The 26,998-nt window shown below is 41.1% G+C and overlaps 1 protein-coding gene across 2 annotated transcripts in view; it reads left to right on the forward strand.

Annotated features, from left to right (window-relative positions):
* doc2b (double C2-like domains, beta) overlaps positions 1-26,998 on the forward strand; it is an 88,571-nt gene that overhangs the window by 9,945 nt on the left and 51,628 nt on the right. For both annotated transcript variants that reach the window (XM_020048581.1, XM_020048582.1), the window contains exons 3-6: positions 6,821-6,917; positions 8,588-8,731; positions 10,097-10,226; positions 20,649-20,735. In XM_020048581.1, the coding sequence (XP_019904140.1) occupies positions 6,821-6,917; positions 8,588-8,731; positions 10,097-10,226; positions 20,649-20,735 (458 nt within the window). The remainder of the gene's footprint in view (positions 1-6,820; positions 6,918-8,587; positions 8,732-10,096; positions 10,227-20,648; positions 20,736-26,998) is intronic.

Raw genomic sequence — 26,998 nt, forward strand, 5'->3', positions numbered from 1 at the left:
GTCCCACTTAAGGATGATGCTGAGAAATATAAACTGGTTGAACCTAAGACACTGAGCCCTAGTTTCTCCCATTGCTTTCATGACAACCCACTAGGAGGTCACCCAGGGACATTAAAGACACTTCGGCGTGTGTTGGAAGTGGCTTGGTGGCCCAGCGTCTGTAAAGATGCGTGGGAGCACATTAAATGCTGCCCCACCTGTCAACAGTACAAGGCCGACAATCAAAAACAATCAGGTTAGTGAACTTGGCACTACCATGGGCATTGATTTGGTGGGAACATTTCACCCTAGCAAGAAGAGTCAACCTGCTGGTAGTAGTAGACTATTAGTCTAAATGGCTACATGACATGTTACCTATTAGGAATAGCAAAATAGATTGCATCATCAGGATCCTAAGGGAGGAGATTTTTCCCGGTTTGGGGGTGGCTAGTGAATTTTTTAATCTCCTATACAATAGCATAATTAATCAATACATCAGCTCAGTACATTTCTACAACAGGGTTCCCAAATTCATCATGTCTGACCGAAGCCTTCAGTTCACTGGCCAGGTTATTGCTGTTCTGTGTGATGCCTGGGGCATCTGTCAAAAACTCACCACCAGTTACCATCCGCTGATTACGAATCTCACTGAAATGGTTAACCTCACCATCAAAATAATGATAGCTTTGTTTGTGGGAGAACATCACCAATCATGGGACCAGTGGAACTTGTTTCGTCATCAACATGGCTCAACAGGAAATCACAGAAAAGGCTCTTGCCGAGTTGGCATTGGGGCGCAGTCTGAAAGGTTGTCTGGAAAGATTCAAAGACCACCTTCTCCGCAACAGGCCGCATACAACCGGATAGAGGGATAGAAGATGATAGTGGAAGAGGTGAAGTGGAGAGGGAGATTTCACCATCCCAGACAAGCTAAATATTACAATGCCTGGAGCAAGGATGTACAATTCCACCAGGGAGATTTAGTCTGGGTCAGAACTCACCCCCTTTCCAAGGCCATTGACAATTTCACTGCTAAGCTAGTTCGAAAATGGGTAGGGCCAGCTAGACTATTAAAAAGATGAGGACCCATAAACCACCAAATGAGTTGGGACAGCTCAGTAGGTAAGGAACCTTATTTCGGAGTCCAACCTCCGAAGCCTCCAGCTGGGGGGGTCTATAAAACAAAAGTTACCCAAATTCCTGCCTTTTAAGTACTGCTTATGGCTCGGTTTCCCGATTAATGTGGCACTTACGACAGTTTAACGATGGATGTAGCCTTAAGAAGGACTTTGTATTCTACTACTATTTAGACATCAATAGGAAAATGCAAAACTCGAAGAAGTAGTTAAATGTTGGGTGAACTAAACTGTTCTATCCAACCAATGGGATGGACTTCAGCCAATCAAAAGCATATTTCCAGAAATCGATCACATGACATCCAATAATCAGTTCCACCAGTAGCTATAAATGTTACCTCAGTCCATAGAAAATCTATGCTTAGGCCATTGCAATCAACACAAGATTAGTTATCTGGGAATATAAGTCATAGCGGGAATAATCAATTATAATTGTTTGGAATTAACATGGAACGCAAGAGAAAACAAGCATTCAGAGCTGAAGAAACCAATGTTCTTCTTGAGCAGGTAGAGAGCCACCAGCACCGTCATCCAAGTCAGTACTATTGATGGGAAGTTTGACTCTTTCTATTGATTCGGATCTTGTCGAGTTGTTCAGTAAAAAGCTCTAATACTTCGAGTCATTTCGTTCATTTGAGTCAGTAAAGCCCCCCCCTTCCCCCCCATCTCATCACCATAATGTCGTTTACGTGTCTTTTCTACTTAAGCAAACTCTGGTTTTCTCTATGATTACAACTATGTTTATCATTACAATCAAAAATCTAATACTACATTAATAATACTAACAATGACCATATAGAATATTTTGAACTTGGTTTGAAGTTTCTATGATACTCTCTGAAAAGGTTATTGTGATATAATATCGTTTTTCAATGTCAGAGAATGTGTATAAAATCTAGGTTTGATAGTTCTAAAATAAAGGCTTGTAAAAGTAAGTCATAGTCATCAGTGAAGAATGCAAGTGGTTTTTAACCTTTAAATGTTTACTTTGAATGTCTGTTGAATGTCTATTGAATGTCTGTTGAATCACTGAATGAAAAAACCTCTTGATCTCATTTTCAAAGAGTCACTAGAAAAAAGGATTTGTGAGTCCCGAGTCACTAAAAAGATTTGTTCAAAACAAACAAATCGTTCACGAACTGCACATCACTAGACAGTACCAGTACGATGCAGGGTTTTAGATGTGTTTTTCTTTTTCCTCAGTTGATCAATTGCATCCAATCATATTTGCATCCACTCACACACTTCTTATACACTCACCTAAAGGATTATTAGGAACACCTGTTCAATTTCTCATTAATGCAATTATCTAATCAACCAATCACATGGCAGTTGCTTCAATGCATTTAGGGGTGTGGTCCTGGTAAAGACAATCTCCTGAACTCCAAACTGAATGTCAGAATGGGAAAGAAAGGTGATTTAAGCAATTTTGAGCGTGGCATGGTTGTTGGTGCCAGGCGGGCCGGTCTGAGTATTTCACAAATTGCTCAGTTACTGGGATTTTCACGCACAACCATTTCTAGGGTTTACAAAGAATAGCGTGAAAAGGGAAAAACATCCAGTATGCGGCAGTCCTGTGGGCGAAAATGCTTTGTTGATGCTAGAGGTCAGAGGAGAATGGGCCGACTGATTCAAGCTGATAGAGCAACTTTGACTGACATAACCACTCGTTACAACCGAGGTATGCAGCAAAGCATTTGTGAAGCCACAACACGTACAACCTTGAGGCGGATGGGCTACAACAGCAGAAGACCCCATCGGGTACCACTCATCAAATAGGAAAAAGAGGCTACAATTTGCACAAGCTCACCAAAATTGGACAGTTGAAGACTGGAAAAATGTTGCCTGGTCTGATGAGTCTCGATTTCTGTTGAGACATTCAGATGGTAGAGTCAGAATTTGGCGTAAACAGAATGAGAACATGGATCCATCATGCCTTGTTACCACTGTGCAGGCTGGTGGTGGTGGTGTAATGGTGTGGGGGATGTTTTCTTGGCACACTTTAGGCCCCTTAGTGCCAATTGGGCATCGTTGAAATTCCACGGCCTACCTGAGCATTGTTTCTGACCATGTCCATCCCTTTATGACCACCATGTACCCATCCTCTGATGGCTACTTCCAGCAGGATAATGCACCATGTCACAAAGCTCGAATCATTTCAAATTGGTTTCTTGAACATGACAATGAGTTCACTGTACTGAAATGGCCCCCACAGTAACCAGATCTCAACCCATTAGAGCATCTTTGGGATGTGGTGGAACGGGAGCTTCGTGCCCTGGATGTGCATCCCACAAATCTCCATCAACTGCAAGATGCTATCCTATCAATATGGGCCAACATTTCTAAAGAATGCTTTCAGCATCTTGTTAAATCAATTCCACATAGAATTAAGGCAGTTCTGAAGGCGAAAGGGGGTCAAACACAGTATTAGTATGGTGTTCCTAATAATCCTTTAGGTGAGTGTATAATTTGTCTAAATCAAAACTGTTTTGATACTTTTTATTCGTTGTATTGCCTTAATATTAACTGTTCGTGATCACTCCTCGCAAGTTGAGGGAGGCGCTATTTCTCAAAAACAGTAAAGTGCCTCTTACGATGGACTAACCAGAGGTCTGGAGCATTCGTTAATTAAAGAGGGATGTTACGTGCCACTTAAGTAACAATGTTTTCAGGAAACACAATGATAAAATAATGAGGCACTTAAGTTTATTTTATGATCATCTTAGTGCTTTGGGAAACCGGGCCTAGGTCTATTGCCAAATAGTTAAATGGGTTTTAAGTCCCAGGCTATGTTAATGTTTAATGTAATGTAATCTAACTAATCAAGAAGGTATGTGGGGTCTTGGGAATATAGGCCTTATGTTCAATGGTATTGCGAATGACTACTGTCACTTTAAGAGATTATGAAGTATGGGGGAGGGGGAAGGTATAAAGGAAGTGGATTGGTTGGAGTGGGGGGGGTGAAATGTTTGGCCAGACATGGGGAGTTTTTGTTGGGCCATTGGATTTACAGGATTGTTTGGAATCTAAGGTCAAGTTTTGCCTAAAGGAGTACTGTTCAGAAACAAATTCTCTGACCATGTAGAATGTGTACAATCTGAGGGCTGGGTGTCTAAACCACTGGCTGTATCAGTGAGTGTTCATCAGGGTTTGATTCTCTGGCCAACCTTATTGCCTGGTTACATCGATGCACTTGCTGCTGGTGACTCTCATCCACCTCGCATACAACACTATCTTTTATACATCTGGCCCCATTAATTCTATGTTGACTACCTTTCAGCAAAGCTTTTATAACTTACAGTGCAACACTCTTTTCTGGATCTCCAAAAATTATTTTAATAAAACAAAATCCATGCTCTTCAATAAGGAACTCTCTCTACCTGCCTACCCCACTAATATTTTCAACTTAGGTACGCCTGAAACTGAGTATGTTGATAACTGCAACTATCCTTGTGATTGGTGGGATCGTTCACTAATTTTCAGATCCACATCAGCCATTTCCAGTTTGAAATCAAATTGTAACAAAGCATCCTTCACCCACACAGCAAAACATATTCATGTAAATATGAACTTGCCTGTCTTGGACTTTGCAACCAAGCATTGCAGGAATTACTAAATAGGTAACTAACATGTAACCGCGATTACGTTGAGTATGAAGATATCGGCTGTGCTATAATGTTCAATATCAACATATCCCAATGCTATTGGTCCTTAATGACGCATGATTACATTCAGTGTCAACATATGAGAAGTGCTGTTTGCCTACCATCAGAAACTGGTGGAAATATTAATGGTTAAATTGAGTAGCTGTTTGCAAGGGCGTTGTGGTCAGGGAGAATGATCAGACATTTCTGCAATCGTCATATGGTGAGCAACTTTTTACCAAATTCTCTTTGTATTCATTAGTATGATCTCATATGGTGATCACCTGTTCACAATTTCCATCTAAATATGCCACCTTATATGGTGCAACTTATTGATCTCTTGCTTACTCCATTGTACATCACATTGTGTTGTCTTGCAATTGTTATGCCTTTGGCATACGTAAATGGCTATGAAAGCAGCTGTCCGAAAACACAATTTTTAGACAAGCAACATCAATAGAAAAAGAAGGGACCCTAGCCCAAGCAGCTGGCTTGGCAAAGCTCCTGCCCCCAGCCCCAAGGGATTTTCCAGGGACAGAAACAACAAGGATCCATGTGCACCCGCTGACAAAACCTTCCATCAAAACTGCATTCATTCCCTTTCTTTTTCCTCCAGACCATTCATTTATCATATGTTCAACCCCCATTCTCCCCACTTTTGGATTTTTATATATTGCATGTTTAACTCCACGCCTTGATTTCATACATATATGCAAACCTTGAAACACATTAGATTTTACTTTAAAAAATATTGTTTTTCTGCTAGTGATTGGATTTCATTTCAGGTTTTTTATTTATCTACTGGTGCTATTTGCCGGATTATTTTTAGAATAACTGTTTTATTTTGAGGACATGTAAATGCAAAAATAAATGCTCTGTTTGCTTTGTTTTGCTTTAAAATCTGCAGAGCTGTGTTACCTTTATGCTTCATATAGATACGTTTCTGTTGGCTAGGATTTTGTATAATTGAATAAGTAAGATATTTTAATACTAATGTAGTTTGATGGGTATTACCAAACACCCAAAATGATTGTGTTCAAACAGGAGGGCAACTAACAAAGGAAACACTTCAACATCAAAAATAAAGGGGATTTTCTCCAGGGTTTCTGAATGACACACTGTGGTAAAAGAACGTGGAAAATGGATTCTGAAACACTCCCCATGAGTGCCCTTCATATTTGTCCCAGAAATACCCACACCAGTTTAGAAACCATTTTTTTTTCAGCTTTGTTAAATCTCAAAATGTATGTGTCTAAGGCCTACTATTACAATAGGATGGGACTCCGCAGAGAACCACATGAATAATACCACATGAAAATATAAATACTAATACATTTTGCACAAAATAAATAAATGTCATTATACTCACCAATGCACATATTCAGATTAGTTTAGATACTCAGCTGTTGCATTTGACCAGATAGTTGCATGGTTAGTTAGTTAGCGAGGTATGATAACCGTGTCATATTTAATGGGAATTTGACATTTGTCTGTTTTAGGACTGACCAGTGGTGTCTGCAAAAGTGTAGATTACGACTGGAGCTGTAGGTGTTGAGGTAAAAGAGTTTTGACTAAGTAGGACATGGTACCAGTGAGTCTGGCGTTGTGTATTTGTTGAAGGCCAGTAAACAGTGTTTAAGTCACTGTGATGAGTGTGCACTCAAGTGGGCACTGCTGACAAAGCACAGTGTCAAGAATGTCAACAATATTGCCATAGGAAATGATAGGCCTGATGGTCTTTCATACTATCACGGGCAAAATACATGCTGTGTTTTGCCTAAGGCAGATTCTATGACAAATTGACGTGGACTCTGGCAACAGCCTGTTGTATTTCTGCCTATACTGAAGAGACCCCAGAGCTGGTTTGGGTTTCACACTTGTTGTTTTACAGAGCACAGAAAGGCACTTACAGTGGAAAGAAAAAGTATGTGAACCCTTTGGAATTACCGGGATTTCTGCATAAATTGTCATAACATTTCATCTCATCCTCATCAAAGTCACACTTTCACCAGTTGGGATCCTTTCATTCTGGATAACTGTGTGTCTGAATGTGTTTTGCAGCCCTTGTCAACCCTGAAGTTATGACAGAGGCCATGTTTGGGACAGGGAACGATCAGTGGGTCTGTCCCAACGACCGACAGCTGGCCCTCCGAGCCAAGTGAGTATGCACTTTATCTCTATGTGGAAGTGTTTTTGCCGGACCGTGTAAGCAGAGCCTGACTGAGTGAGCGAGCGACTGACTACCCCTTAAATAGTGTAGTGGTTAGAGACGCGGACCTGCAACCAATATGTCCCACGCTCGAATCTCGTCACAGTCAGAGCAAATTATGCATTAGGATTTGTTCCGGATATATAAATACTTTGCTGGCTACAAACTTCAGTAGCTGCGTTACAGTAATCCTTAAACAAAACTGTTCACTGTTATATTGCAACTATTTCTGGTGGATTTCGAAGTAGGTGCATGCTTTTTGGGTCAGCATAGACAAAAACATTGCTGGCTAAATCCTTCAGTATAAGTTATAGTAAGCCTAAAATAAAACTGTTTATATTGCAACTATTTTTCTTGGATTTTCGTATGCATCCATGCATGAATTTTGGGGTAGTATAGGCTAGATAGAAATCCCTTGGGCAGTAAAAGAGTAAGGGTTTCCACGATTCTCTTGTCTATTCACTTGACAAAAAAGTCAGTTATCGTTGCCGATATTGATCATTATTGTATCAATGTCATTCACGAATGAAAGAAAAACTAATGTTTTTGTGTCTTGAAATAGCTTTTGCTGTGTTAAGTTCATATTCAGTCTCGCTAGAAATTGCTCAAATCTTATGACTATTCCAAGTAGTAGGTTAGATACCAGTAAGCCTAATCCTGGCTAATAAGCTGTTAAAACAGCCAGTGGCAAAAGCCATACATTTCATAGATGCTATTTGTGGTGGAGGTTAACTTAATAAGAAATGTCAATCAGTTTAACACAATGCTTAATGGTGTCTAGCGAAATATTCAAACGTGGCATGATGTTAATATGCGACAAAATGATCTGATGTTGAGATGGTATACCAACACCAAGCAAATGTGTAGCACTGTGGTGAAGTGGTTAAAGAGTCCTGAGTTTGAATCTAGTGAGGGCAGCAACATCTATCACTTTTAATGGTGGGCTGGCAGAACTAGGCTTGCTTGGTTCCTTCCTGGTTTCCATGTCAGTTCATGTGTATAGGTTTTCTGTTCCCACCAGTATTCTCATGTTACTATTATGTTTTTGTTGTTACTTTGTTTTATTCTTTTGGCCTGTTGAATCACGACAGTTCAGTTTATCGATCAAACCGCTGCGACCTTATTGATCTTACGCTGCAATGTATATTAAAACAACTACGTGGATGTGGTGTATGGAAATATACCACAGTTAAGAATTGTTCGTAGTCACAGTTTGCCTGGGTACAGCAGTTTGCGTGAGATATTGGCAACATACCAAAAACCACTTAGTTATAAGTTAAGTTAATAAGTTAATATTAGCTTTGACTGCATTGGTTAGCAATATCAATATTTCCTTTCATTTTAAATGACGTTAGCTAGATTAGTAGTCATTAGAGCTAGCAAAACTCTATCTCTTCGGACCAAACACATTACATAGAAAATGCCGTTTCTAATAAATCAGGTGGGATGCAGCTGCTTTGTGAAAATTCATGTTGACTACAGAAGGTAGATTTTCACAAATTGGTTAGCAGCTCCCTACTCCCTTTCCTTTCACACGATGCTTCGACAGTTGGGTTGGGAATTGTTAATTTACTTAACCGATGTTGAAGCGAATGCTTTTGTGTGTGTCTGCGTCCCAGGCTGCAGACAGGCTGGTCTGTGCACACCTTCAGGACAGACCGGCAGAGAAAGAGCCAAATTCTGGAGCAGCAGGAGGTGGATATTATTCTAAGTGTCGTCCGCAGGGCTGAGCAACTGGAGCTGATTGAACAGCTACGCATTGGGTAGGAAGTGCACGTCCGCACACGTCAGCTATTACTTTCTAGCAATTTATGCCCTATGTGCAATGTCGGCAATAAACTATATTAGCGAGCCCTTAAAATGTTTGAAGGCACTATATTACAGTGGATGAACAATAAACGATACACCATATCAATCACTCAACACCACAGACGTTGACAGCAGCAGTGAAACAACTTGCAGTGAAAAACATGGAATCCTGCAAAACTGTTGCGAGAGAAATGCACACCCAGTGTACTTGCTGTACCATTTTTTTTCATTCCTGCCATGGCTCTCTACAAACATAAACCATTTCTCCCTGATCCTGTCTTCTTGGGAAACTGAATAAAGATACATTTCTATTGGCTCTATGCTAAACATGACAATGCTGGTAAGATAGAGTTGTGCTCATAAGTTTGCATACCCTAGCAGAAATTGTGAAATGTTTGCATTGATTTTGAAAATATGACTGATCATGCAAAAAACGTTTTTTATTTAAGGATAGTGATATCCAAAAGCCTTGCAAATACCAGTCAGTACTGTTCAATCACTTATAAAGAAGTGGAAAATTCATTCATTTTTTCATGGAGCACAATAAGACGATACTTCAACAAAAATGCGCTGCATGGTCTAGATGCCAGAAAGAAGCCCTTACTGCGCCAATGCCACACAAAAGCCTGGTTACAATATGCCCAACAACACCTTGACACGCCTCACAGCTTCTGGCTAACTGTAATTTGGAGTGACGAGACCAAAATAGACCTTTATGGTCACATCCATAAGCGTAAGTTTGGAGAGGGGTCAACAAGGACTATATAGTGAACAGAATAACATCCCCACTGTGAAGCATGGTGTTGGCTCACTGATGTTTTGGCAGGCAATTTGCATTATACTATATGAACGCTGCGCAAGGGATGCTCTTGGACATTCCAGCACGACAATGACCATAAGCACAAGGTCAAGTTGACCCTCCATTGGTTACAGCAGAAAAAGGAGAATGTTCTGGATTGGCCATCACAGTCTCCTGACCTTGCCATGATTGTTTTTATGATTGTGCTGTTCTGTTATGACCTACAGTTGAATGTGAATCTCATAAGAAATAAGACACGCATTTTGCCTGCTCACACATGATTTCTTTACAAATGGTACATATATTACCAATTCTCCAAGGGTATGCAAACTTTTGAGCGCAACTGTAGATGCATGATGCACATGGACAAGGAGATAATTTGCAGTGGGAGGAGAGTTCAATAAGCACTACCTTTTAAAGAGTCAGCTTAAAATGTTGTCTGGACTGATCAACTATTAGTCACCAGTGGCAGCAGCCAGCTCAAGCCTCTATGTCCAGACTTACAGTGTGTTTTTCCTAGGAGGCTAGTTGACCGTCTGGACAAGATGAGGAAGAGCGCAGTGGGAAACGGCCTCTCCCAATGCTTGCTATGTGGGGATGTCCTGGGCCTCTTGGGAACCTCATCGGTCTTATGTCAGGACTGCTGCAAGGTAAAGTCTTGCACTGCTTATTCTTCTGTTCCCATATAGTAGAGGGCCAAACATTCCTGAAGCATTGATGTTTTTGGTTTAAAAATGATTTGATTATTTAAGAATATAACTTATACATGTCTCAAGGGATTAGTTACATTTTGTACCCCAACAGAAACCAAATATATTTACTTTGTAAATAACTGGAACCATGAAATGATGGAGTGTTTCACATCTGGATATAGTTTTACAACTCAGTATTTTTTAAGTCAATCTTTCAAAAACATCTATTATCCTCACATCTGTTATTAAATCCAAAGCAATTATTTAAACTGAGGATTGGTTAGTACTTGATACACCAGATTGCTTCGGAATATAGATGAAACGGTTACTGGTTTCATGATAAACCACCGTTTTTCATCACAGTTTGAAAAGCTCACGGTAGATACTGTCCAGTATAAACAAAGGTTTGCAACAGCCTGATGCTGGCACACCATGTGGGTTTTCTTTTTGTGTAGAAATTGTGGCAGTGACAGTGACAGTGCTCAGGAGATTTTCAACCTTCTAAGAGTACCAAACTGGTAATGGTAATATTTAGCATTTTTCAGGAGTGCTGAGGGAAACTTAATTCAAGATGGTCACCCTGTCCGCAGAACACGCAAAACAAATTGCTTTAAAAAAAATATTTTCAGTCATCGTGACCAGCACCCACTACTTCATAGCGAATGCAAGCAGTGTTGCCAGATGGGGTAGTTTGTTGCAAGCAGTGTTGCCACATACACTCACCTAAAGGATTAGGCACACCTGTTCAATTTCTCATTAATGCAATTATCTAATCAACCAATCACATGGCAGTTGCGAAAAGAAAGAAAGGTGATTTAAGCAATTTTGAGCGTGGCATGGTTGTTGGTGCCAGACGGGCCGGTCTGAGTATTTCACAATCTGCTCAGTTACTGGGATTTTCACGCACAACTATTTCTAGGGTTTACAAAGAATGGTGTGAAAAGGGAAAAACATCCAGTATGCGGCAGTCCTGTGGGCGAAAATGCCTTGTTGATGCTAGAGGTCAGAGGAGAATGGGCCGACTGATTCAAGCTGATAGAAGAGCAACTTTATTGAAATAACCACTCGTTACAACCGAGGTATGCAGCAAAGCATTTGTGAAGCCACAACACGCACAACCTTGAGGCGGATGGGCTACAACAGCAGAAGACCCCACCGGGTACCACTCATCTCCACTACAAATAGGAAAAAGAGGCTACAATTTGCACAAGCTCACCAACATTGGACAGTTGAAGACTGGAAGAATGTTGCCTGGTCTGATGAGTCTCGATTTCTGTTGAGACATTCAGATGGTAGAGTCAGAATTTGGCGTAAACAGAATGAGAACATGGATCCATCATGCCTTGTTACCACTGTGCAGGCTGGTGGTGGTGGTGTAATGGTGTGGGGAATGTTTTCTTGGCGCACTTTAGGCCCCTTAGTGCCAATTGGGCATCGTTTAAATGCCACGGGCCTACCTGGGCATTGTTTCTGACCATGTCCATCCCTTTATGACCACCATGTACCTACTTCCAGCAGGATAATGCACCATGTCACAAAGCTTGAATAATTTCAAATTGGTTTCTTGAACATGACAATGAGTTCACTGTACTGAAATGGCCCCCACAGTCACCAGATCTCAACCCAATAGAGCATCTTTGGGATGTGGTGGAACGGGAGCTTCGTGCCCTGGATGTGCATCCCACAAATCTCCATCAACTGCAAGATGCTATCCTATCAATATGGGCCAACATTTCTAAAGAATGCTTTCAGCACCTTGTTGAATCAGTGCCACGTAGAATTAAGGCAGTTCTGAAGGCGAAAGGGGGTCAAACACAGCATTAGTATGGTGTTCCTAATAATCCTTTAGGTCTGTGTAGTTTTTTAGCACAATTGGGCTATTTTTTATGACAGTGTGCGGGCAAAAATGAGCTTGGGTGGGTTGATTTATAGATAGGGTTGTTAAGAAAGAAACTGCTTTTGGGCGGTTTACAGTATTTGAAATCTGGCAACCTTGAATGCAAGGTAAGTTAAACCAGGCAACATTAATATGCTGATATTTTTATATTTTAAATTCAAGTGAACAAAGATGCCTTCATACAGGATGTTAGGCCAGCAGCACTTTATTTCTTTATGAAGGAGAGATCGGACATTTGATTTGTTTACAAATTCTGTGTTGTTATTTTAATGTCAACACCAGCACTTTGGATTTGGTTGTATTGTTCTTACATGCACTTTGCTTTACATGTGTTGCTTTTAGACGCACATTTGATTTGCTAACTTAATGTTTTGTTCACTAAGACCTGCACTAGGGAAAGTTTTACCTCTCATGGCCACATGGTGCCATCTTAAATGTTAATGTTAACAATTTAATGTTTATGCACACAAAAAGTGCATAGTGCTGCTAATTTTATTTGTTGTTTGTTGGCTTTCAATATAAAACATATTGAAATGATTTCAGTGTGTGTTTCATTACTTTAACATTTCCAGCACATTTGAACAATTCCATGATAATACAGATTACTGTGATAATTTTGCTCACTGTAATGATGATATGATTCTAATACCATTTAATCTCTACTTCTGAACAAAGTAAATGCCACTTATCTTGCTCTGCAGGATTGAAATAAGCCAGAGAATGAGCTCAGGCATGATCACAGATCACACTATGGAGCAGCAAAGGGATCAAGCGGTGTGGTGTCAATAAAAAATATCTTGCCCTCATTCAGGATGATGCAGATCCTGGTCTGGTTCAGTACACATGGTCTGGTGACCATGGTCTGGTGCACATGGTCTGGTGCACATGGTCTGGTACAGTACACATGGTCTGGTACAGTACACATGGTCTGGTGCACATGGTCTGGTACAGTACACATGGTCTGGTACACACGGTCTGGTACAGTACACATAGTATGGTACACATGGTCTGGTGCACATGGTCTGGTGCACATGGTCTGGTACAGTACACATGGTCTGGTGCACATGGTCTGGTACAGTACACATGGTCAGGTGCACATGGTCTGGTACAGTACGCATGGTCTGGTACACATGGTCTGGTGCACATGGTCTGGTACAGTACACATAGTCTGGTGCACATGGTCTGGTTCACATGGTCTGGTACAGTACACATGGTCTGGTTCACATGGTCTGGTACAGTACACATGGTCTGGTACAGTACACATGGTCTGGTACACACGGTCTGGTACAGTACACACGGTCTGGTACAGTACACATGGTCTGGTGCACATGGTCTGGTGCAGTACACATGGTCTGGTTCACATGGTCTGGTTCACATGGTCTGGTGCAGTACACATGGTCTAGTGCAGTACACATGGTCTGGTGCACATGGTCTGGTGCAGTACACATGGTCTGGTTCACATGGTCTGGTGCAGTACACATGGTCTGGTGCAGTACACATGGTCTGGTGCACATGGTCTGGTGCAGTACACATGGTTTGGTTCACATGGTCTGGTGCACATGGTCTGGTACAGTGCACATGGCCTGGTGCACATGGTCTGGTGCAGTGCACATGGTCTGGTGCAGTACACATGGTCTGGTTCACATGGTCTGCTACAGTACACATGGTCTGGTGCAGTACACATGGTCTGGTACAGTACACATGGTCTGGTACAGTACACATGGTCTGGTGCAGTACCCATGGTCTGGTACAGTTCACATGGTCTGGTGCAGTGCACATGGTCTGGTTCACATGGTCTGGTACAGTACACATGGTCTGGTGCACATGGTCTGGTGCACATGGTCTGGTACAGTACACATGGTCTGGTACACATGGTCTCCCATTGTGAAGCCGGTTGAATGTGCTACCAAATCCTCCAAAACGACATTGTATGGTAGGTTTAACGAATAATAAACAGTCAATTGTCTGGGAACAATTCTGTTGGACATTTTTGCTGTCGGCAGACCAATTGCACACTCCATCAAAACTTGAAAGTTCTGAGCCATTGTGTTTTGTGGCCAAACAATTTAGTGTGGCCTTTTATTTTACCTAGCACAAGGGCCACTTGTGTAATTATCATGCTGTTTAATCTTGGTAAATCACATCTGGATTATCTTGGCAAAGGAGAAGTGATGAGTACACACTCCTGAATAGAGAACCCCATTGTTAAGAGTCAAGTGAGAATGAGGTGTTACTGCCAGTCGTCACAGCATGAGGTCTGTCTATCAGAAAATCCAGCACCCACTTACACAGGGTGGTTTCTAGACCCATAGCATAGAGTTTGGTGATAAAATGATATTAAGTTAATGACAAAACATTTAACTTGGTGTTTTATTTCGTGATACTTTGTACTTATCACATTATTCACAAAAACATTGTTACTCAACTGTTAATGTAATTGAAATAGGTTAGTGGGAAAAGTAATGCCTTCTGTTTAAAATTGTATTATGTTTACTGGAAAGTTATAAAATCTAGTGGGTTTATTATATTAAAGATAAAAATGTTATTATAAACAGAGAAATTACCTTCAGTGAATCATTGCACTTTCAGTATTTTACTGTAGATATTCTGGGTTTGACATAGTGGCCATAAAAGACCATTGAACTGCTGCTGTAACTAGACGAGCCATAACCTTTTCCAGAGCTCTCTCCATCTGCATGCACTAGTTACTGGGATGTAATGACATTACAAGGGAGGAAATTAAACACTGGATGGAAAATAGATGAGGTGGGTCTCGAAAAGGAAATGTTATAAGTGACATCATGGTATCAACCAGATACAGTTGTGCTGATAAGTTTGCATACCCTTGTAAAAATTGTGCACTTTTGGCACTGATTTTGAAAATATGACTAATCGTGCATTATTTTTTTTTTTTATTTAAGGATAGTGATCATGTGAAGCCATTTATTATCACAGTTGTTTGACTGGTTTTTAAATCATAATGATAGCAGAAATCACCCAAATGGTCCTGATCAAAAGTTTACATAACCTTGAATGTTTGGCCTTGTTACAGACCCACAAGGTGACACACACAAGTGAAAATGGCAGTTAAAGGTGAATTTCCCACACATGTGGCTTTTTAAATTGCAGTTAGGGTCTGTGTATGAATAGTCAATGAGTTTGTTAGTTCTCATGTGGATGCATTGAGCAGGCTAGATACTGAGCCATTGGGAGCAGAAAATTACTTTCAAAATACCTGCGTAACAAGGTAATGGCACTTTAGAAAGATGGAAAAGGATATAAAAAGATGTCCAAAGCCTTGCAAATGCCAGTCAGTACTGTTCAATCATTTATAAAGAAGTGTAAAATTTGGGGATTTCTTGATACCAAGCCAAGGTCAGGTAGACCAAGAAAGATTTCAGCCAAAACTGCCAGAAGAATTGTTTGGGATACAAAGAAAAACCCACAGGTAACCTCAGGAGAAATAAAGACAGTGTTGTTGTTTCAAGGAGCACAATATGACGATACTTGAACCAAAATGAGCAGCATGGTCGAGTTGCCAGAAAGAAGCCTTCACTGCGCCAATGCCAACAAAAGCCTGCTTACAATATGCCCGACAGCACCTTGAAACGCCTCACAGCTTCTGGCACACTAATTTGGAGTGACGAGCTTTATGGTCACAACCATAAGCGCTGTGTTTGGAGAGGGGTCAACAAGACCTATTTTGAACAGAATACCATTCTCACTGTGAAGCATGGTGGTGGCTCACTGATGTTTTGGGGGTATGTGAGCTCTAAAGGCACAGGGAATCTTGTGAAGATTGATGGAAAAATGAATGCAGCATGTTATCAGAAAATATTGGCAGGCAATTTGCATTCTTCTGCACGAATGCTGTGCTTGGGACGCTCTTGGACTTTCTGGCATGACAATGACCCTAAGCACAAGGCCAGGTTGATCTTCCAGTGGTTACAGCAGGAAAAGTTGAAGGTTCTGGAGTGGCCATCACAGTCTCCTGACCTTAATATCATGGAGCCACTCTGGAGAAATATCAAATGTGCGGTTCATGCAAGACAACCAAAGACTTTGCATGACCTGGAGGCATTTTGCCAAGACAAATGGGCAGCTATACCACCTACAAGAATTTAGGGCCTCATAGACGATGCTAAAGGGGGCAACACACAGTATTAAGAAGCAAGGGTATGCAGACTTTTGAACAGGGGTCAGTTCATTTTTTTCTTTGTTGACATGTTTTGTTTTCTGATTGTGCCATTCAGTTATGACCTACAGTTGAATGTGATTCCCATAAGAAATCAAAGACATGTGTTTTTGCCTGCTCACTCATGTTTTCTTTACAAATGACACATATGTTACCAATTCTCCAAGGGTATGCAAACCTTTGAGCACAACTCTATGTCCAGGTTCATTCTGCTGGTCGATAATGATTATCTCAAACAGATACTGTGTTTAAAGAGCTATTTTGAGATTAAAATGTCAAGCAAGGCAAAGGGATATTAGATGTAAACAGAATATGTGGGACTCATCATTGGGGAACATTGTTTAATTGTAGTGTAAATCCAAAAATTGCAGAATGCTTATTTCTTGACTGGAATGTTAATCATTCACAAGTTAATTATTAACAAGTTTACAATGGAAAAAATACGTAGAACAAATTGTGATTCCATAAATGGTCTTCCCTAACCCTAACCCTATATCAATCTCTACATGAAGACAAATGCTTAATAGTCAATCAGAAAAGTTTCAGAATACCAGTGATAAACATAAAGCCCAGGAGAGGGCAGCACAGACCTAAAAATGGAGCAGTTGTTTTCAGTCTCAGAAGAGATTGTCATCATCTGGAGGACAGGTGTGGATCCATAGTGTATTACAGTAAAGGTGTCCAGTTCCAAACACAAGTATTCTGCTGAATGCTGTGTGAGGCTCTTTTATGAGAAGTTGGATTGGGTAAGGTTCTAGCCAAAGACCGCATGCAGTGCAAGCCACAGAATGTTGTGCACGTATGCACTGAAGGACACACACACACACACTCACACTCACACACACACTGAGTGTATACCCTTCAGTATGCTGGATGTGTAAGAGCGATGGTATAACTTCATAGCATTTTAAGTCCCTGTGAGATTGACACACTGTGGTCCTAGAAATGCTTTTATTTTCAATTTATCACATTAAGTAAGCTATAACTGCATACTGTACATCTATATCAAATTGTATCTTGTTTGCTACTTGGACTTTTTCTAGTCTCATCAATAAATGCCCACTGTCCAAACACAAATAGCCTAGATTTATTAGTATGTAATTGGAAGGCAGACAGGCGTATTGGTCGCTAGGTGACTGTATTCTTCAGAAGAAGACGTGCTCTGTATGTGAAAATGTACAGGTCTACACATCCATTAGACTGTGCACTGTAGCTAAAGTACAGATGAGATGGCTATGGTCAGGCACCTTTGGAAATATAAACCTGTAACTTCAAAGTGAATGTTACTTAATGTCACCATCGTTTTGGTATAACATAGCATTTATGTCTTCTCTGTCACTGTCTTTGTCTTTACTCTATTTTTGGCTGATTTCAAGCCAGAACAGTTTTCAAACGCAGTTGACAATTTTCACATATTTTACACAATTTACCAGAATTGATCATTTATCTGTCACTAAAATGGTTATTCAAAGTTCACATTTCAATCTGTCCCACAGAGACTGGCAGCACTATGCTCACCACCTCAAGCCACGTTAAAAAACTGCTGCAGTTTCTACTGAAGGCATAGATAAAAGATCTTGATCAACACTCAGTCCTATGTTATACAATTACATTAGTTATGATAAAATACAGTTCTTTGTCTTTCTATCTTCCTGACAAAATATACTGAGACACTTTAGGCAGGACAAGAACGAGCTGTCTCCTCAACTGCATGAGACTTGATTTAATCTACCTTCCTGTGACTTTTCAGAATGTCATAATCAACACTGCTTCCAGATCGATTGTTTAAGATGCCTTAGAATGTAAAAGTGCCAGATATAATTGAGTGGCTTTTAGGCAGTATGTCACCAAGCTCTTTTTCTTGATAGCTACACTGTGAACACATTTAAGAACTTTCATTTCTCTGATGATAGGATTCATTCTCAAGTCTATCCTGTAGCCATTACCTCCAAGCCACTGTTGTACACCTGCCACTTGTTGTTGTTTTTGTACTACTGTATAACTACACCAAAGCTCTCAATTTATGTATATCGTGAACTTATTTAAGCACTTTTATTTCTGTACCTTACAGTGCATTAGGAAAGTATTCAGACCTCAACAAACATGGAAAATTTATATTTTCCATGTTTTTTGTGTTAGTGAATACATTTTCTATTGATTTTGCCATCAATCTACAGACAATACCCTATAATTACAAAGTGAAAACGCGTTTTTAGAAATGCATGCCAATTTATTGAAAATAAAATATGGAAATATCTAATATACTTTTGTTTAGACCGTTTTTCATGATACTTTTTCAAATTAATCTCAGATGCAGTCTGATCATTCTTGAAATGTCTCCTGTACTTGATTGGATTCCACCTGCGTCAAATTCAATTGGTTGGACATTATTTAGAAAGGCACACATCAACATACATTTCAACACTTCAGAGTGAATGTCAGAGCAAAACACAAGCTATGAAGTCCAAGGAAATGTCCCTAGACTTCAGGAATAAAATTGTTGAGGCATAGATCTGGGGAATGTTTACAAAAAAAATGTTAAAGCTTTGAAAGTTCCCAGGAGTACAGTGGGCTCTGTCAGAAGTTTGAAACTTATTGCGACTTCAAACTTAAGTAACCAGCAAGAAGGGCCTTGGTTAGGGAGGTGAACAAATCCCAATCCATCAGAGCTTCAGAGTTTCTCTGCAGAGATTGGAGAGTCTGCTAGTAAGACAATCATTTCTGCAAGACTCCATCATTCAGACCTTCATGGTAAATATAACTATTAGGCTTAATTGTCAAACACTATGTCCTGCAAAAACAAGCCATTCATCACCTGGCTAATACTATCACTACTGTGAGGTATGATGGTGGGAGCATTATGCTATGGGGATACTTTTCAGCAGCATATACCAGGAGACTGATCTGGGATGGATGAATAAAATAAAAGACAGGGATGTCACTGAAGAAAACCTTATCCAGAGCACACAGGACCTCAGACATCGACAAAGAAATCTTTCAGCACAACCCTAAATGCACAGCCAAAACAACAATGGACTCAATTTGAGGCAAGTCTGTGAATGTCCTTGAATGGCTCAGTCAAAGCATGGACCTGATTGAACAGTGGGGAGGCCTGAAGATTGCACTTGGCATATAACGCATACAACATTGTCAAATACAGTGTCCTGAATCCCATTAAGGATGCGTAAAGAAAATACAGACTCAAGCTTCAGTGTACAGTATGTTCAAAGACTCAGACGTGCAATGCATGTGGCAAGGAAAACACGCCAATCGATGCCGCCTACAATACAAGCAGATTCTATGCTTACTTCAAGGTGGCCGTAGTTCCCACTTTCTTCAAAGATACCTGCATTGTCCCAGTGCTCAGGAAAACCAGGATTGCAGGTTCTATTGACTATTGCCATGTCCCTTTCACTCCTGTCATAACCTTTTTGTCACACTGCCCACTCAATCAGGAAGTACTCAGCTGCACCTTAACGCTTGGAGAACAACACATTCACCAGCCAACCACCGTGATTAACTTGCATCTGACTGACCACAAGTAGTTGGTAGAGAACATTTGAGGCAAGGCAACTATGTCTGACACCATCATAGGAGAGTCCAAAGCCATTTGCAATTGTTAAGGGTTGAAGTCCTAGCAACAGGAGTTTTTTGCATTCTTATCTACGTGTTGGTGGGTATTGTGATTGGGTTGAAGTAAAGCCGGGACGTACCTGTGATCCCTAACTCGTTCAAATTGTAGTTTTATTTGGAGTTTCTGATTTACATTTTAAAATCAATGTTGACCTTTCGATACATGTTTTTGATGCTTCAAAGGACAATTTCAAAAGGATTAGTGGCTTTGTCAATTCAGTTGCTCTTCAAGGATAATTTATTTGACAGACTTTTAATGTATGATTAATATCAAGTATACAAACAATGACTTTGCTTTATAGTTTTATCATTTAAAGGACCATTATATTAATTTGGTATCAGTAGAAACTGCATTATAATATTAGAGCATTATGGACCAGTTTCACAGACATGGGTTAAGCCTACTGTAGTCTATGACCAAAAAACCTAGTTCAGTAGAAAACTCCAATGAGCTTGTTTTTTTAGTCCTAGACTAGGTTTATTCTGTGTCTACGAAACCGGCCCTTTATGTGTGCAGGATGAGTGGAATAATAGTTTTTTCCACAATCTTTTTCCTTCCAGAAATTATTTTGGGTGCATAAAGAAGCATATCCTAAAATAAAGACTTTCTATTTGAAAATTAGTCTGTCTGAAAACATTGTTCTCTCTCTTACAGAAAGTATGTACCAAGTGTGGCATAGAGACCCAGTGCAGTCAGAAGAAAACCCATTGGCTATGCAAGATCTGCAGTGAACACAGAGAGGTAACTAACCTTGTTGCTTCTGAAGAGCATGTCTAGTGTATACTTGGAACTAACAACTAATGAAAAAACTAGATGAACATTTTCAAAATTTCTTTCAACGTTCCCAGCTTCCCAGCACTGTTGTGATAAACAGGCTGGGGGTCAATTTCATTTCCATTTCAGTCAATTCAGAATGTAAACCAAATTGTAATTCAAATTTTCCCTCATTACCAAGTATAGAGACAATTGGAATTTCTGTGTACTTCCTTAATTGACTGGAATTTAAATGAAATTGACTTGAACCTTGGTCGTAATGTCCTATACTGGTTTCCACAGTGACCATGTTCAGTTTAACACAAAGTAAAAAACTGCAAAAAATTATAATTTCCTAGAAGCTAATATGCATCAAATAAGCAGTGACATCAGCCTGAAACAATTTAGTATCTCTCTCTGGTTCCCCAGGGTTATAGCTAAATGACATCCAGAATGCTGCATGTGGCCTCTCCTACAGGGATAAGGGTCTCTCATAGCTCGATATACATGTGGTCAAACGCAGGGCAGACCTAAACTGAATGCGCATCTCACCACATTCTTGTTTACAATGCTCATAGCTCTTTTCCCCAAATCAAGCCTGTTGGGTTGCTGAAGGACCCCACAGCATGAAGCTCTCATCTCGTTTTGTGATCTATGACACCAGATTAAACGGATTGTTAATTTGCGAAGATGTGTGTACTCAGTCACACATTGAATGCATTATCTGTTTACTTTTACATCGTTTTGAAGGCTCATGGCCAGTTTGTCATCCACCTTCGTCTTTTGGGTTTTGGAAATGTTCCTATGATGCTGATAGCAATAAGAAGATATTGGGTTGTGTTTAGGGATTTGCCAGCACTATAGCATCTGCATGGAGCACTCTAGACCCCTAGGATACATACAAAAACATCTTTCTATGAATTGACATTTTAGTCAGTATTATCCCAAGCAGGGGCGACTGGTCATTAGGGGCAGGTGGGGCACAGCCCCACAGAAAGAACTGCAACAAAATTATGTTTTTTTTGTTTCTCGAAGATTACTTCCTATAATAATAATAATAATTTATTATCTGTGAAAATAGCATCTTCCTAAATTGCATATAATTTGTGTTTTATTTCATGTTCGTTGGTCCCTGCCTTGCTGCTTCAGACTGCGGGCTGCCGATTCGAGTTTACAGTAGTAGTGCATAGGCCTACGTGAATTTGGGGCTAGCCCTTCTCTCACAATGCAATGTACATTGTATGTGTGAAAATATTAATACGCAGAATCTTAATGTAATCAATGTAGATCAAACTAATTTGATGCAGCCGGTAGCCCCTAACAGCCGGTAGCCCCACTACAGCATCATTTGTATTTCAGACCTGATTGGCTGGCTGTCTGTCTGGCGCCAACTTTAGTCAGCAAGAAGAACGAGGAGGGTAGATTGTCTTAGCTAGCTTGTTAGCTTCACAAACGCCAGATAACTTGAGAAAACTAATAAAGTGGATTTCGTAGTCGAGCACTGGTTTGAAAACCCTTAATTTGGAGGAGAACCTTGAAGTAAAGCGACTTGGTGCCCATCAGCCACGGGATATTGTCATCACTCAAACTGCTGGTAAAAGTAACCGCGGGTTTAACGTAGTGTTTTTTTGACGAGAAAGTGGCTAACGGTTAACATACAAAAGAAGGCACTCTTCTGTTTTCCATGTCTGCTATTTGTTGGGACGGGTTACAAAGATTTGAAACATCTTTCTGAAAGGATTGCGAAACATGAGAGCAGCAGGAGTCATCTGGACAATGCTGTGAAATTGGGCTTACTTGGAAGGGTAAATGTCGCAGCCCAAGTTGACAGTGCATACAGGCGCGCCATTGAGCAGCATAACAAAAAGGTGGAGGAAACCAGGTACGTTCTCAGTCGAATCATAACGTATTAAACTGTGTGGAAAATTTGAAACCGCACTGCAGGGGCTCGACGAGTCGGTGGACTCCCTGAATCCTGGAATATTCAGATGCATTTTTGAGACGATTCGAGACTTCAGAGGCAGTATGACGCTCAGCCCATCTTCAAAGGGCACTGTACAAAACAAACTGTTAGACTGTATGTATGAAGTGTACAGGGAGGAGATAGCCAAGCAAGTGGACGAGACATCATTTGTTGCCATACAGGCAGATGAGACAACTGAAAAATCACAAATGGTGGTTGTGTTGCGATACCAGTGGGGAGAACAAGTATTTGATACACTGCCGAATTTGTCATTTGTATCATAGGTACTCTTCAACTGTGAGTTTTATTGCATGACATAAGTATTTGATACATCAGAAAAGCAGAACTTAATATTTGGTACAGAAACCTTTGTTTGCAATTACAGAGATCATACATTTCCTGTAATTCTCCTCCATACAGACCTTCTCCAGACCCTTCAGGTTTCGGGGCTGTCGCTGGGCAATACAGACTTTCAGCTCCCTCCAAAGATTTTCTATTGGATTCAGGTCTGGAGACTGGCTAGGCCACTCCAGGACCATGAGATGCTTCTTACGGAGCTACTCCTTAGTTGCCCTGGCTGTGTGTTTCGGGTCATTGTCATGCTGGAAGACCCAGCCACGACCCATCTTCAATGCTCTTACTGAGGAAAGGATGTTGTTGGCCAAGATCTCGTGATACATGGGCCCATCCATCCTCCCCTCAATACGGTGCAGTCGTTCTGTCCCCATTGCAGAAAAGCATCCCCAAAGAATGATGTTTCCACCTCCATGCTTCACAGTTGGGATGGTGTTCTTGGGGTTGTACTCATCCTTCTTCCTCCAAACACGGCGAGTGGAGTTTGGAACAAAAAGCTCTATTTTTGTCTCATCAGACCACATGACCTTCTCCCATTCCTCCTCTGGATAATCCAAACTTCAGACGGGCCTGGAGATGCGCTGGCTTGAGCGGGGGACCTTGCGTGCGCTGCAGGATTTTAATCCATGACGGCGTAGTGTGTATCTAATGGTTTTCTTTGAGACTGTGGTCCCAGCTCTCTTCAGGTCATTGATCAGGTCCTGCCGTGTAGTTCTGGGCTGATCCCTCACCTTCCTCATGATCATTGATGCCCCACGAGGTGAGATCTTGCATGGAGCCCCAGACCTGTTCTTCTCACCAAACTGCTTGCCTGGAAGTCAGAGATAAAACTGGACTCGGCCTCTCTAATACCATCAAGGGTGTGCTGGAACCACTCAAGCTGGGAGAAATGCGGATTGCTCAGACTTATGATGGCTGTAATGAGTGGAAACGTCCGATGGGTACAGACGCTAATGAAAGAGACATACCCACATATCCAGTTTGTTCACTGCTATGCTCACCAGCTGAACCTGACCTTGCAGCAACTTTGTTCAGCAAGGATGAGCATCCTGAAGGTGTTTTTTTTTTTTCTTCAGATTTAACTGCTTTTGCCACCTTCTTCTCTGGCACTCCATGTTGCGGCACATGCTGAGGCAACACAAATGCATTCCAAGACCACCCGCTGTACGATGGAACTCTAAAAGTAGAACTGTCAATGCAGTTTGGGAAAACTGCGCTGCGCTGCTCCTGTGTATGGAGGACATGTGCACACAACCAGGATGGGATGAGGCCACCATAGGTGAGGCATACGGCGGGACCGGGCCTTTCTGCAGCTGCTGCATTGTTTTCTTCTTCCTTATGCCAGAAACTGATATTTTATACAACACTCTGCAAAAACGGAGCATCGATGCATCTGAGATCAACAGCGCGCTCACCTGTTTCAAGGGGAATGTCCAGAATATGCAGAAGCAAACTGATGAATTGGCTGCCACCGTTCACGATGGAACAGACGAGCCAGGCCGACGAGTAACTAACACAGCGCTGGAGATTAAGGAGGCATGCGACACAGTCATCTCCCCTCTTTACAAAGTGACCACCTGATCGCTGCCAAGCTGGTTGACAGCTTGCTCTTCCCACAATTTGTCCTGTCATTCCCTACATCTGAGCTTGACTGTGCGGTGAAACTATGGCCTAAAGGAAACAAGGAAAAGTTGAAGTCTGAGCTGACCACTCTGTACCGCCACACTGAGCTTCACACTGGTAAGACGGCCCTGTCTCTGTTAAGATCCATCCATGAGCACAACCTAGAAGAGGGTTTTGCTGAGACCGTCACTCTGCTGAAAATGATCATAACACCTATGACGACATCCGAGTCAGAGAGGAACTTTTCTACCTTGAAGAGGGTAAAAACCTTCACTCGCAATACCATGGGACAGCTGCGACTCAACGCATTGGCCATGTTGTCCATCGAAAGCCAGCTGATTCAGCAGCTACATGACTTCATTCCCAAAGTAATCGAAAAGTTTGCCCAGAGGGAAAACCGCCGTGCCACCTTTCTCTTCAAGTGAGACCTCAGCCTTGGTGAGTGAAAGCATATTTTGTCATCCTGCTTTTGTGCTGTATCGATTGATATAGATGGTGATGAGAGTCAGTGTGTCCATGCTTATCTATTAAGGTTGTTGTCATAGAATGGATCTCTATCCATATATTTTTTTTATTTCCACTTTGTTGTGGCCTTCAGTGGTGTTGAGCTCATTGCTGTTCGCGTATGGCCCTGTAGGCACATTGGTTCTGAACTTGGTTGCATTCCTAATTTAGGTTGTAAATTTGACAGTGATAATTTTACATGTGTGTGTGAAAGAGAAGGAGAGCAATCTCTCTCGCGCTCTCTCGCGCTCTCTCTGTTTTGTAGCTTTACCGGTATGTATCCTATATTTTGAAATGGTTTGTGCCCCACTGATTTTTATTACATGTTAAAAACGCCACTGATCCTGAGTGACTTACAGAAGCAATTAAGGTTAAAGGCCGTGATTCTGACCATGGGTTGTAAAAGTGGCACGTCAAAACGGATCCCCAAAAATGGTACACCACGTCATGTATTGGCTGAGTTTTGCTGTGTCATCAAAACATGGAAATCGCTTTAAGTGTAATTGTTATATGGGAGGAGACTCAAGTTTACAAGACATACTGGAGATGTGGGAAAAATTAACTACTTATCCCGTACAGCAATGTGATCAGTACATGATTATGACAAACCAGTACAGCCTTGCACTTGCTGTAAGTATCTGCGTTGCATTTGGCCAATGCTACTTTGCAAGAGAGAGTAAGTCAATAACATTAAATGAGCTCTCTACACATCCCTGATTAGCTGATCCCATCCTCTTACCCAAATGAAGTCATTGATTATAATGAGATTGTGTTAGCTTTCAAAACTGCAGTACATTCCACTTCTCTGCATGATTGTGGACTGAACTGTATCATAAGAATTTAATGTAAATCTGTGTTTTTCATTACAATTTTTTTTTTTTTTTTTTTTACCACACACATTGAAAGCTGATCTTCCTTTTTCATTCCCCTTCTCGGGTAATCTGCTCCTGTAGATAGAGTCAGCATCTGAAAGGCAGGGCCCTTTGTCGGCCTTCCTCAGATAATGGAAGAGCTTACTCCAGCTAGCTGTCTTCAGTCATATTTTGTTTTGGGCTGACATGCTTCTGTGGAGACTCTGCTCCTCAGTTTAGTGTCTTCTAGTTCTGTTTTGTCAAGTCTCCTCTCTAGCCTCACACAATCTCTCTCTCTCTCTCTCTCTCTCTCTCTCTCTCTCTCTCTCTCTCTCTCTCACTCTCTCACTCTCTCTCACTCTCACTCTCACTCTCTCACTCTCTCTCTCTCACTCTCTCTCTCTCACTCTCACTCTCACTCTCTCTCTCTCTCTCTCTCTCACTCTCTCTCACTCTCACTCACTCACTCTCTCACACTCTCTCACTCTCTCACTCTCTCACTCTCTCACTCTCTCACTCTCTCACACTCTCTCACTCTCTCACTCTCTCTCTCTCTCACTCTCTCTCTCTCACACTCTCTCTCTCTCTCACTCTCTCTCTCTCACACTCTCTCTCTCTCACACTCTCTCTCTCTCTCTCACACTCTCTCACTCTCTCTCACACTCTCTCACTCTCTCTCTCTCACACTCTCTCACTCTCTCTCACTCTCTCTCTCTCACTCTCACTCACAAATGCTTGCATTACATCCCAGACTAGCGTTTAGATAGTGTTTAGTACTTATCTCCAAAGGATCTCAAAAGTGTATATTTATTTGCCACTTTCATACCCCATTTTGAAAAACTGGCATTGGGCAATATCAAGCTTTAAATTGGGATTCTGTACTCAAGGTCCAATAGTTTATCTGCTTGCAGCGGTCTTACAAATGCATTACAAAGTAAATAAATTAATGGATTTTT

This window comes from Esox lucius, chromosome 7, assembly GCF_011004845.1.
Source record: "Esox lucius isolate fEsoLuc1 chromosome 7, fEsoLuc1.pri, whole genome shotgun sequence".
NCBI classification, from domain to species: Eukaryota; Metazoa; Chordata; class Actinopteri; order Esociformes; family Esocidae; genus Esox; species Esox lucius.